This window comes from Xenopus tropicalis, chromosome 2, assembly GCF_000004195.4.
Source record: "Xenopus tropicalis strain Nigerian chromosome 2, UCB_Xtro_10.0, whole genome shotgun sequence".
Lineage (NCBI taxonomy): Eukaryota > Metazoa > Chordata > Amphibia > Anura > Pipidae > Xenopus > Xenopus tropicalis.
In genome coordinates, this window is record NC_030678.2 from 48,450,555 (window position 1) to 48,464,807 (window position 14,253).

The 14,253-nt window shown below is 37.5% G+C and overlaps 1 protein-coding gene across 5 annotated transcripts in view; it reads left to right on the forward strand.

The window, feature by feature from the left end:
• Positions 1–12,964, forward strand: part of rap1gap2 (RAP1 GTPase activating protein 2) — a 296,773-nt gene extending 283,809 nt beyond the window's left edge. For 4 of the 5 annotated variants that reach the window (XM_031896768.1, XM_018091492.2, XM_031896767.1 and 1 more), the window contains 6 exons: positions 1,310–1,422; positions 2,640–2,753; positions 4,684–4,801; positions 5,604–5,721; positions 6,270–6,352; positions 7,120–12,964. In XM_031896768.1, coding sequence (XP_031752628.1) covers positions 1,310–1,422; positions 2,640–2,753; positions 4,684–4,801; positions 5,604–5,721; positions 6,270–6,352; positions 7,120–7,122 — 549 coding nt within the window. In that variant the 3' untranslated portion in view covers positions 7,123–12,964. The remainder of the gene's footprint in view (positions 1–1,309; positions 1,423–2,639; positions 2,754–4,683; positions 4,802–5,603; positions 5,722–6,269; positions 6,353–7,119) is intronic. The other variant, XM_031896766.1, reaches the window with a different exon arrangement.
• Positions 12,965–14,253: the final 1,289 nt, after the last annotated feature.

Below are 14,253 nucleotides of genomic sequence, written 5' to 3' on the forward strand. Positions count from 1 at the left end.
CATACTCTGGAAACAGGCTTTTTTTATTTACCTTTTTTAAATTCTCCTGGGGGAAACCAATTGCACTTAGGTTGGAGGTTCATACTTCTTATAACAAGAGACAACAGGAAGATAAGAAAGTGTGAACAACTGTCACCTCTAGCTCACTAAACATGAGTCAGCTTGAATCTGTGAACTGACATTTTGGCATCCAGTCATAGCCTACTGGCTTTAAATCAACATAAACAACTGTTCAAGTTAATATTAATAGATTGACTGTGACTGTTTCCAACAACTCTTAAACACATCCCTTTAACCATAATAGGAGAGAACTGTCCTAGTATTGATTGCTATTGTTTCTTTAGAGAGTTTTAGGATTGTGTTACCAAATATTGAGACAGATTTAATTCAGTGAGAAAAAGTGATCTCATGGTTTATCACGAGAAAAAGAAACTTTTATCTGACTTCAATTGCAGTTTTCCCCCTAGGTTTCAAAAGAGTTTTTATGTGATAAACAGTTAGTAAGTTTTTTTTTTTTTTTTAAATTATAATTTTTATTGTGGTTTACAGCATAACAATCCACGACAGCACACTTGTATTACATTCTTATTTAACAATGCAGATAGGTTGAACAGTGCACAATCTTTTGCTAATTTCAGTCCTATTAATGAAATGAATGATCGTGGCCAGTGTTTCAGGATAGGGGTTTCCCGTTTTTGAGGGGTGATCTAGTTCCCCTCGCTAAATTGGGTTTTTTGGGAGCCACCTTGCCGGGTAGTTTGCTAATGGATAATGGTAGTGTGCCGTCTGGATTAACCAAATTAAACGAAGATAGTGGTATGTATACTTGGTGGGAAAGGGTAAGAGAGGGGGAAATAGTATATATATTAAAACCATAACTACGAAAGGAAAGGATAGAAAGAATGAGAAAGATTATAGGAACATTCTGCTCATTTGCTTTATGGATTAGTCCAATATATAAGTCCATGGTCTTGTTGTGTAGATACATCCAGTGGCCATCAGGGTGGGGTCTTCCATTCCTATTCGGTCTGTATGCGAGCGTCGGGCCGATGAAGGTCAGTTGGTGAGGTGGTGCAACTAGGCTTATTCGCGTCCATGATGCGGCAGTCGGAGGCCAGGGGGGACAGAAGCCAGTGAAGCATCAGATGTGATTAGTTTAGCTTAAATTAGGAAATCAGTGGGGTCAGTTAGTAAGTTTTTTGAATTTAATTGTATCTCAAATTGAATCTCGTCCATGAGTTTGCATATGATAAACCTTTCTCACTGAATTTGATCTTTACATTTTTTTAACAATAAATTCACTTTATAGCCTCCTGCTGTTGTCACCAAGACACAGTCTAAGAGCCCAATAAAAAGGAGATCCGGTCTATTCCCTCGTCTGCACACAGGGTCAGAAACACAGGCAGAAACCCGGACTCGCAGGTAAACCAAAGTGTTATGGGATTGTTTTCCATGTATGGAATGCATCCATATTATTTGTGTTTTGTTTATTTCTTTTGGAGCATTTTTTACTGATCAATAAGGCTTAGCTACGAAATGAAAGATAAGGGGGGGAAAGTCAGCATATATAAAGAGAGTTTGCATTCCCGTATGTTAGAGCTCCACTTTGGAAGTGCATTATGTTACAGTTAGGGGCAGATATCTGACTGCTCAAAACTTTCGGCTCCAGCAGTCACTTGGTTTTTTTATGCAATCACTTGGGGGGGTTTTTGCACTTTGATGTCCTAAACATCATCAGGTTAATTGAATAAATCTCCCCATTATCCAAGAAGTTTTTTTCACAACTCAACAATATGTGAAATGCATGTTCTTTATGCTTTCTGCTTGAGTTTAAGATTATTTAATCAGATATATATTTATTTATCAAATATCAAACTGGAGAAGCTTGACAGACTCCTTTGAGTGCTGAACACTATTCTGACCTATGGGGAGCTGTGCAGTATTAGCTGTCAGAATCATATTGCCAGTGGAGAAAATATATAGTTAAATCTGAAACCCTAGATAATGTTTAATAGAGGATTGATTGATAATTCAGCTGCTTGATATCATAATTATGCAGAGAAATCAGACGACTAAATGATCAACTAATTAGGTGAATTCTCGTAAGATTATGAAAAAGGAGTCTACAATTGTACTCTAAAAGCAAGTTAATTGCCAAACTGGCTATTTTGGTTAAATTTGCCTTCCATTAATTGAGAGCATATAATTATATGTTTTTGAGCACAGCCATTGAACCCATACTGTACTATTAACATGACCTTTTAGGCAAAAATAAACAAAAGAAATTTTTACTCAATGTCACTTTGTCTTCTGGTTGTTTAATAATTATCCCTCCCCAAGCATGCTTACTGTTACTTTGGCAAGGAGGGTTATGGCTGGTTAAGCAGAGTCAGGATCTGGAGAATGTGTCTGAAAAAGTGATTGGCTGCCGGATGAGAAAGGAGTTTAGTATGGATATGAGTCCCTAGGATCTGAGCTAGACTGAAACTGAGCACGGTGTAAGCAAAGAGTTACACAGATATGTAACAAAAAAATGTAGTGTACTACCTCTTAAATGAATGATGCTGAATGTTATAGAAACCACATTGTGCTATTATTTGTTTTCTAATCAACTCGTTTTTTTTTTAACCCTCATACAGCGACAGTGTCACTGCACCACAGAAAAGCACAGATTCTGCACCTACCACCCAGGATGTAAAATCTGAAACCTCGTCCAACCCCAGCTCCCCCGAGATAGGCCCTAACAAAGAAAGGTAATAGCAATACTAATTACATACTTTATGCTGATTTCTTATCATTTTTTTCTTTAATATTTTAATTTTTTTATTCTAACTGTGGGAGTTAAATATCAAGTGCAGGGATTACAAACTCTGTGTTTTCTTTCTGATGTAAACAGCAAATTGTGGTATTTAGGCTGTGAGTTAGCGCCACAGAAATTGGAAGCCTCCATGTTTGCCATCCCTGCTCTAAAGGTTGCACATTGTATAAATGCAGTGCAGTTCTAATCACCCTTAGCATTAATATCAAATCTGAAACACTAGGCTGTAAGGATAACTGCAGGGCATTTAACTCTGCTTTGGGAAAAAAACACGACTTTAGTTGTATTTAGCTTTCTCTCTGTTGTTTATACTATAGTGTTAGTTATAGTTATGCTTCATGTTGAGTGTATAGTCTGTTGATATGATATGTGGTAAAGCAATTTGGCATATCCTACTTTTCATATTGAGAGTAAAAATAGACCATGTGTCAAACAGCTTGAAATTAGGTCAGGAAATAGCTTGATATTTGAAACTGACCATTTTTATCTGCTATCAGCTGCTACAGGTGCGTCAGCAAAAAAAAAAAAAATTACTTCATTTGCACTTATATTTATAAAGCAGTTGGGACAAATGTCTAATATATTCAGTTACTTGAATAGTTTATAGGTAATAATTCACATTAATAATTGGAGTGTAGCAATTAAAGGACATGTAAAGCCTACATTTGCCTACAATGTATATCAGTTGGGCACATCTCCCCCACCCAAATGGCATCATTTGTACTGCATATATCCCCTCCACTTGCCAGCACCATCACATTTTCCTAAAGCAAATAGCAGCTTTCACCCGATGGCCATTTTCCCTCTGATACATAATCAGGTACATTTAAATCTGCAAACAGCATACACACACACAGACTCTTATTCAGCATACATTTCATCAAGAATACAGGCTCACACAGGCACAACTGTCTCTGATAAAAGTTCTGCTGTGTTTGAGCTGAGCTCAGGACAGGAGGTTAGGAGAGAAAAACTGAAGCAGACAGCTAGAGCTGAGTTTCTATGGGAACCAGCAATGCCATCTTCACTGGCTGCTAGACTGGGGGGCGTGTTTAGTAATCTGAGCTTAGAACAACTGAGCATGTCTGGCAAGCCAGGAATCAAAGCAAATTATCTTGGGGGAACTGAGACTTCACCTTCACTAGCAAAACTGTAATAACACATAAAACAACCCCAAAACCCCCAGAAACGTGTTCAAACTTTACATAAAATGGGAGAGGTATTTAGGGGATGTGGCCACAAACATGGGTCTGGCCAAAAAATGTTGCTGCGCTATGTGCAGCATTTCTTTTTCTCCCTCTTTGCATTTTTCAAATGTTGGGAGGTATGTCTGACTGTAGCTGGAAAGGGTAGGAGCTGGCCACTGCTCCTGGATAAGCAATAGCAAGGGAAAGTTGTGCCACTAGGCCCCAGCCCCTGGATGTAATGGTAGTAGAAGAGCTTTGGATGGGGGACTATGCTGTATACATAGTTATGCCACTGCCACACCGCTTCCATTGGCACCTTGTCATGCACACATGAATAGTCTAACAGCATGCATTGCTATTTCTATAGTTATTTACACCCATGGTGGAATTCTCCTAAACCGTAGTCATCTTTTGAATTATAATAATTTCCCATAGCTTTATGTAATCTCTCCGCTTATGTCTGCTGTGTCTCTCTTAAAACAAATTGCAATAATATGAGACCTAGCCAACTGGGAAGGAGCTATGGATGTACCAAACTAACCTTGCAAATCCTCAGGCCATCATTATCAAACGCAAGGCAATAATGTTTTCTCTAATACAAGAAAAATGCTTGACACTGAGGCTTGGTTGCTGTGCAAGCTCTGTTGGGTATATTTTGTAACATATTTTGCTTTCCAGGCCCTTCAGCAAACTGAAAGAAAATGGAAAGTCCAATATATCCCGTTCTTCATCCAGTACAAGCAGCTTCAGCAGTACAGCGGGGGAGAGTGAAGCCATGGAAGAATATGAGAGCATGGTATGTTGAACTGCTTTTCATGCATGTGAACTTATAAAGCTCAGTATTATTTCTATAGAATAGAAATAATAGAATAGAACAACAGTGATATTTTCTACAATTTTGCTACCTTTTACTGAAAGACAATATCTTATTTGCTCATGCTAGTATCCAGCAGTGCCCTATTGTTTCTGCTTTACAGCAGTGTAGTAAGTGCTTGGATCTTGACAGAAATTAATTAGAATGCCAATAATAAGTAAACACAGGCCAAAAAGAATGAAGGCGTAGCAATGTCTATAGTTATATATAGCTGCCAATTACTGTAGCAGCAGCAGAACACTACCACCGCTGATTCCAGATCATGTAGGTGTTTAAGTGTAAAATTAATTGTAATTAAAAGCACTATTTGTTAATGTAGCAGAAGTCAGTTCTTCTCCAGGTCTGTTAAGCTGCCACATTGTGTCAAGAGTCTGAACTAGAATATTATCAACCAGACAGACACTGCTTTAACTAGCAGTAACATTCATTAAAAAAAATGTTTTCTGAAATGACTGAAAATGCTTAGAATGACATTTTCTTTATTTTTGCAAACAACACTGTATTGGGTGGATTTCCCTTTTAAATTACACATATCGGGGTTACCTTATCCTGCCCCTCAGCAGCATCACTGCTGCTCTCGCCTGCTTCTACTGCTCCTACTGCCACGTTGTATTTTTTTGCTAAGCAAAGACACAGTGTCTTATGTTGTTTTTGGAAAACCAGTGCCCTTTTTAATGTATCCAAACTCAGCTTTGGTTTAAGTTTGTTTTTATCATTTCATTAGGGCAGCCAACCAATGACTGCATCACCCTTCAAACAGGAGGTGTTTGTCTACAGCCCCTCACCCAGCAACGAGAACCAAGCTGCCACTACCCCTGTAATCATGAGCAGGAGCCCAACAGGTACTACCTTGTCATTAATATATGTACACTAGCAAATGGACCCTTTGTTTAATGTCCATAAACCCTGATGCTGCCCGTCTTAGCCGACAGGCACTTACCATTTTTATTTCGGAGTGGGTCTAGGGGGCCACATCGCTAGTAAGAGAGCGCAGTTGTGCTCTCTGTACTATAAGAGCCTAATTTCCATTTTAAAAAATCACTTTGCTTTTTATTGACTGCAGTGGGAAGTACCATAATTAGGGGGGGTAGGAGAAGAAGTATAGAATCAATAGCAAAGGAAAGAAGAGAAGTGTTGCAGTTTGGGACTAAAAGAGAAAGGATGATGAACTAGAGGAGGTGAATGCCAATAAGAGATACAAATATTTTCTACTCATGAGAGGTCCTAGGGACACAAGTTTCATATTCTGAACACAACTCTCCATTATTTGAGAAGAAAATCATAGGAAACATTTTTACCTTTATATATGCAATGATTAGTAAGAGGATTTTTAACTGGAGTTTCTATCAAATAGAGACAAGGATCAGTGCTATTTGTTTTATCTCCCTAGATATAAAGAGCAGAAATTCCCCTCGATCGAACCTCAAATTTCGATTTGATAAACTCAGCCAGTCAAGTTCTGGCTCAAGTACAGTAAGTAACATTCATTGAAGAGTTGGTACATGTCAGTTGAGATGCTAATCAGTTGTGAAAAATAAAAGCTAATGTTCTATAACCTCAGTATATTATTAAATTAAGAAGGTTTCCAAAACTGCCATCTCTTATCCTATTGTAATTATGTTTATCACCATCCATATATTTTCACTTAGTCAGTTAGAGAAGCATGTGCAGAAAGGTTTTGGTTTGCCCATTTCATTGCTTCTATGCCTATTGCACATACCATGATGCATTATTCTGTAGCTGTATTGACATTGCACATGCTCAGTGCTCTCCATGCAGCTGTTGAGACGCTAAGCTTATGGGTCATCGCAAATAATCAAGCAGAGTTAAGTCTGTCATAGAAGCTGATGCTACAGGGCTAATTATAAAATTCAGATGCTAACTGCTCTGGGTTCTGAGCTGCCATGTAACGCAAATCTGAATTAATTGCTATCAGCCTTGTAATGTGACTTTTATGTTGTATATATACACTGTAGATTTTGAGTTGGTCACTACTTTCTGGTAAGTGACAGCAGCGCAGAGTATGGGGAGCTACTGTGGGCACCTTCAGGGCCACAGATTTTTAGTGCGCTAAAAAATGAAGGTGCATTTCCAGCCTACTTCTTTATTTAGTCAGCTTTAGTTCTCATTTAAAGATGTATTACTGGGCATGACACAAGTACTGATTGTCATGTTTGAAGTTTTTTAATCATAAAAATTGGTGTCAAAAAAGATCATTTATAATGTGTTTTGTCTTGCAGTGAGCCAGCATTTACTTGAAGTGAATCCTCAGTCTTCATTTGTAAACCTGTAAAGGTATATTCACAAGTTCCACGGATAGTTACTGCCACGATCCTTGAATGGATATCTCAAAATACCAACCAGTTCCCAACGATTTGAAGAAGGAACTGCCATTTTAGCACACTCCTTGTGTCCAGTGAAACTTGTCTTGTGAAGCGGAGTTCAATATCTGTCAATCTAATCCGTTTTGTCAAAATTTCTATATATTTTTTTTTAACTATTCATGGAGGGTAGAAAGCCTTGTTACCTGATTTGCACAATCTTTGTACTCAGCGCCACTTATTTATTCTCCCTGTGCCAATTTCTTTGTGAATAAGAAACCCTGGAATAGATGACATGAGTGTGCTCTCAGTGTCTTTGGATTTCCTCTATAGAAACGGTTCTTGAGATCTGATAAAGAAGTTATAAACCTGCTGCTTTTGTCTCTTGCTGGACCCTACTTGAAGCTCTTCCTCTGGCCTGGGCCAAGCTCCTTGCTGTATCTGGTGTTAGTGTGCTGATCAGCATGCTGGAGACAGGTTGTCTACTTCAAACATGGCTGCATATTTGTACAGGAAAACACCCTGTTCTAGCATTTTTAACCTTTTGCTGAAATGATTGCCTATATTGGAAACATATAATTCTTTAAGGTACCAGTAAAGATAAATAATCTATGTTAGTAATATATACCGGTATATATATAAATATAAGGCATGCAAAGAAAACATGAGCCAACATGACAACCATAGATCTCTGTTTATCTACCTCTGCTGTGGTTCTTTTACACAGCCAGGCCAAAATGCATATAATGGGGCTGAAACCATCATCGATTAAGCAGACTAGGCACATGACAACTGCTTTCACTACAAATTAATGTTAAATGTATTATTTTTCCAAGATTTACTAAATTACAAAACATTTCATACAAATTTTCAGGCTTGTATATTGTATGACATTCTCTTTAAAGCTATATGTGAATACACCAGATTTTTTTTCTACAATAGGTTAAATTGCCTTGTTATTTTATATTTGCCCTAGCTCAATGTGATGAAGTACAGCACATCTCCACCATGCCTCTAAAGCTGATATTTTGGAAATGGCAGCTTTGTACATCATTCTTATAAATATAATCATATGGGATATCCTTATAAATTATTGTGAATAGCCAGTGCTATACTGGAGATATATATATATATACCTCCAGTTGTCTGTGTTTCCCAAAATTGTGAGGTGTATCAGGAAGTGGATGGACTCGAGTGGGTTTGGTGTAGCAAGGTGTGTTCTTTTGTCTCAGACTGGCAGTGCACCCCCCCATGGATTTCAGTCCAGAAATCCAAAAGTCTGCATTTTGGGGCAGAACGAAGCAGCCAATACCTTGGGGTTATAACTCCCAAAATCACCCCTAACAGTTCAGCTAGAATGGCGAGTAAAGAGGAGTAGTAGTGGAATGGGGAGAAAGGGTGAAAGTGTGGATTTTAGGTACCATTTGTAGACCAGGGATCCCCAACCTTTTATACCCATGAGCCCTATTAAATTGGAAAAAGTGTTGGGGAGCAACACAAGCATGAAAAATGTTCATGGGGTGAAAATAAAAGCTATAATTGGCTATTTGGTAGCCAGTATGTGGACTGGCAGCCTATAGAAGGCTCTGTTTGGCTTTACACTGGGTTTTATCCAACCAAAACTTGCCAGAAATTCAAAAATGAGCTAGTTTGAGCCCCCTGGGAGCAACATCCAAGGGTTTGCTGAGCAACATGTTGCTTACAAACCACTAGGTGGGGATCACTGCTGTAGACAAAGGGTTCTACTAAATGATTTAGAGAAAAACATGGTGCCTGTTTTAAATAAAACAAATGGAGTTGCATGCAACGTGCATATGGAGGTTGTATTTTAAAGGGAGAAACCCAAGCTGGCAAGTGATTTGCCTAGTGCCTGTCAATGAGCCCTTTTATATATCCAGTTAAGGCTACAGACAGGGAGTATATAACTGCAGTTTTTAAAAAACACAAGTTTGTGTATGAAACACAATTGCACCCACATGCTTTTGTGTTGTGTGTTTTTATTTTTTTCAGAAATGTTTAGAGCCCCAGTGTTAAAGCATTCATGAGATAAAAAGCCACATCGTCTCTTATCATGAAATGAGCATGTTAGGAAGAACATACACACAGTGATGATAGGATAAGATTCCATAGAAGAAACAGACTTTTCCATATTCATGGAACACAGTTTTGGGCAGGGGAAAATTCCAACATTATAAGCAGATTTTAATTGTGTCCTCAGTCCTTATGGGGCTAGTTCCCATTAAAATTAAGATTTAGATTAATGCAGACAAAGATATTCAAAGTCAATGTGCATTCGGTCTTCATTTTTTTTTTTTTGAATGATTTGACTTTTTGCAGCTCTCTAGTTTGGTCTGATTTACCCTAGCAACAAGGCTGTAAATAAATAAAATAACAGTAACATTGTAACATCACAGAGCAACAATCTTTGGTCGATGGGGTCACTGACTCCAACAACCAGAATAAATAGCACGCTACAAAAGGCAGAAGCAGACGGTAGTCCATTCTATAATATACTAAAAGTTGGCTTAAAGATGAGAAACTTTTTAAAAAAGACTCCTTGGCTATAGTTGAGAATATTCTCCCCAATAATAGAGTCCCACAGCTATGTTTGTGCTACTGTACATTAAAGGAACATAATTGATGTTTAAATACCTGGTGATAGGTAACCTATACATCCTCGGGGAAGACTCCTTTACATTTCAGCACTGTTTGCAGAAAAGGCACTAGTTATTGGATTAAAATCAGGAGAGTTTTAATCTCCAAACCAGTAGGCACCACAGTAAAACAGTGACCACCATTGCAAGTGGGCAATTCTGTTTTTGGTTTTTGGTATTTTTTCTGGGAGTTTTTTGTGAAATTTTGCAATTTTTGTCTTTGGACAATGTCAGGCATGGCATTTGGCCCCTAATACTGCATGTGTGTATGCACTGAGCGATACAAAATCTTCCTTTCACTGCGCACACAAGGCAGAAAATGCAAACAAGCTTTATTATTTAGACTTCCAAAGGTCTAAGGTTTACAAGCAGGTGGTCCTACCTTTGACAAAACACCCTTTTCCGTATTTATGTATCTCTTTTCATGAAGTTCTTAATGTGTTGCATTAGAGATGTGGGCCCTGAAGCCTAATCACAAGTCATTATTAATCCAACTAAACGTCTGGGAACTCATTGTGTATTTCATACTAACTGTAATATTGAAATGACTCTGCGCTCCCAATGCTTGGAAATCAGCCATGCTCATCTTGAGCCACTGGCTGCCTTATTAAATAATTTGAAAGACTATATAAACCTCCTATTTCTATCATTTTGCTTCATTAATCAATCAAAATTATTTAAAATGGGGTAAATATACATTATAGACATTCATAGGCTTTATAAAGGGAGACAAATTTAAAGAAATACAAGGTCTGCCAAATTGCAACACATTTTTTATATATCAGAACGATTCTGGATTCAGTTTCCGTTTTTCTCCCTGTACCAGCAGGCTTTGTGGCCTATCTGAGGTCAGCGCATTTAGTTACCCTTACTATTGTGTTTTGTTCTATGAAAGTCTGTCCCTATTTTCTATGTGCATTAAATCTGTCCTTTTTATTTATTGTGCAAAGGTTTCTGATCTGATCAGTATGAGAGACTGGGGGATTTGTTTACTGTTGCATTTTCTCCTGTGAATGTTAGTCATTCTGATAGGCTAATTATGTGTTTGGTTTATTGTGATCACCGCTAAATATCTGAGCTGGGGTAGATCTGTGTTGTATAGTACTGTGAAAATTACGAAAATTCTATTAGGAATTAAATATCCACTAAAGAATCTGTAAAAAAAAATCATTATCATTAAGAGAGAGATCTATACAGAGATATATAATACTTTAAACACAGAGTAATTTTTTTTACCAAAGAGTTTTCAGAATGGTATACTTGGTGAGAAGTGACAACATATTGAATTCTATTAAATATACTCCACTGGAATCCTGTTCAGGTCTATGGCCTACACCAAACTTCTTATATAAGAATAACTGACAGACTTTTTTTTAGACATAAATAGTATTTTGGAAATTAGCAAATATGGTGATTGGTCAACAGCCCTCCACCTGCTCCCCAATGTAAAACTGCTCAGTTATGGACATACATCTCATTACTTTGTATCCTGTGCAACCAGAGATGAGGCACCAAGCTGCACCCAGCCTATGAGTCCTATAGTTAAGGCTTCCAGCTAATGTCTGAGAGAGTGATCCATTATATGAAATGTGGTCCATTTACCCAGTTTGATTTACTGTCCTGTTTAATGTGTGTTTAAAAAAAAAAAAAAAAAAATATGGTTTAATTATTTTTAGTACCTTTTTTATATATAGTATAGCCATATTTAAATATTTAAAGTACGTTTTATTGACTTTGGAGTCCATTATTAGTAGTAGGTTGAAGAGCTCATATATGAACACAGTAAAGTGCAAAATTGTCACAAATTTTCTCAAAAGCCCAGCATCATTTCAGGTGCCCAGTTAGTAATGTCCTCAGTAACTTGCAATGTGCATAAATACCAGCTTCTAGTTCATTTGGCTCAAGTCAGTTGTGTCTATGGACCCAAGCTGCTAAGGGAACCTTGGAAATGGCAGCAGGTCAAAGCTGCAGATTATGCCAAGGGGCCATTGCATCCAAGCAAGCAAGCAGTTCATCAGGGGAGGCTGAAGCATTGGTACTTACTTCACTTTGCTGAGGGCATCAGTATACACATATAACATCATAAATATCCAGTGCAAACTTAATTTTGCATGCACTTTGCAAATAGTCCTGGCATTCGTATATGAGCCCTTTTATCTTTCAGTATGTCCATATAAAATCACAAGTTGATGGTGTATTTTATTGTACTGTACAATTAATGAATCCAAAATGTACCAAAGTAATCAAGTTTTCAAAATAGGATTTCAAAATGAAATTTTTCCATGGAGACTGGTCCCTCTGTTGCCCACAATCTGGGCCTATGTCAGCCAAGAGCTAAGACTAAGGGGAATAAAAGCTATTTTCTAACCAGTTAAGAACCATACCTGTGCTACATATCTCATTTTGTGCTGTAAGCCCAAAGCCACGTGGCCCAAGACCTTTTCTGATATCAGTATATATATATATAAGACTTATGCTATTTCATGCATATAAATGCTGACTTTATTGCACTTTAAAACACACTGGGACTTTATGACATGCAAAATGCCCTTGGACTTTTGGTGACCAAAAAAATAGCTTATAATTTTACTTATGCCATGGCATCCATAACATTTTAGTGGGCAAATCAGTAACCATTTCAGAACTGGAGATGCGGCTGAAATTTCTGACTTGTTTATGTTTCTCAGTCTGTTGAGTTCAATGATGTTAATTTATTTCTTACTCGTTGTCAGTTGTTCTGTTGCAGCTAGAAAAATGCAGAAAATCTTGTACATAGCCGCATGCTGAGCTATCGTTTCTGCCTAACTGTAGCATTAGAGAAATGCAGCCATTAAGCAGGACCCAGTTCTAATTTTAGACTATGAAGATCAGTTCTGAATTTTGCGGGTTTATGTGAGAGGGGAAATCAATACATCTCTTTATATTCTTTTTAGATAGGTGGTGCTTACTGTAAGTCTTCAGTGACCTCTGGCTGTAAATACTGTACATTTAATTTATTGCTATGGTCTAGTCCTGTATAGAATGAAATCTAAAGTTCACAAATGTATATTTTGTTGCTTAAATGTGTCTTTGCAGAATTCACAATAAATGACCTATTTTATGTGCCCTGGTATTCTGTATGTGTTTCTTTTTGTAAAGCATTATTTTATTCAGACCTGTATAGGTACAAGTTTTCTTCCATTTCTGTTTTCCTCCAAAGCTTTAGATAGGTTAAGTCAAGCATTTTGGGTTTTGTTTGTAACTTTTCATTGCTTTATTGAATTTTCCAGACAATGAGTGGTACAATGAGTTGTAGATATATGATTTTGACTAACAGCTGACCACAACTTGGGATATCAAATACACATTAGAAATTAGGGCCTGTTTAGCATTATTCATAAATCGTTTAGTAGAATAAGTGTTCACAGAAAACAGCAGAACATAAAATTGAATATCAAAACTTCAGATAGAAAGAAAATTCAGGTGCTTTGGGAGGAGAAGGGAGGAAGGGGTAGATCCATGGTAGTATTTTGGGTTAGTGTAGGTCTTGGGGTGGGGGTGTTGCTTCTCTATTCAGGTGCATTGGCTGCATGGTAGTCCCATCTACACCAGACTTTCTCCTATTCCTTACAGTAGTCCCATATTCAAGCCAGGCTTGAGGATGCTGTTTCATTGGACTTTAGGTAGGTATTATTCATTAAATGTTATGGTAGTCCCCACAACTTAATAAGTGCAAATGTTAAGATAAATAATAAGGCTTCCTCTTAGTTCTATGCAGTTATGACTTGGACCCAACCTGCTGGTGATGTCATAAAGGGGGAGGTGCCAAAATGGTTAAGGCCAGGGCTTAAGGGAAATACATTTTATTTCCATAATAGTGTTCTATCTAAAGCCGCCGCCAGTTCTTTGCAAGGTTCCACTGAGCACAGTTAGGGCTAAACTACATGGAAGAATTTGATTAGATTGTATCTGACCACAAAATCTTGTCATGCATCAGCACAATGTTTTGTAGGATCCGATAAAATCTGATCCCCATAGCTGTAATGTAAGTCAGATCAGATAAAGTCTGTTGCTGAATGAACAAAAAAACCCAAAGAAAACTTCATGTTTTCTTCCGCGTTTCTTTTTCGTTCAATTTTTTTTTTAAATGCTCTTTTAGCGAATGGAGCGTCCAAAAAATCCGAAAACCTCTAATATCATAAAGCAAAGAAAGATCTTTCAGTTGGAATCAGGGACAACTGCCACTGACTTTGACTTAACTTTGACAGCTTTTAGATGGAGTATTTTTTACTTTCCCGCAAAAAATGTTGTACAAAAAAGTATGGAAAAAAACCACAGCCTTTGTCCAAAAAAGTTTAAAAGTGAAATTCAGTAGAATCATTCCTAAATATGTTCAGAATGTTAAAAAAGAAATTAGTCA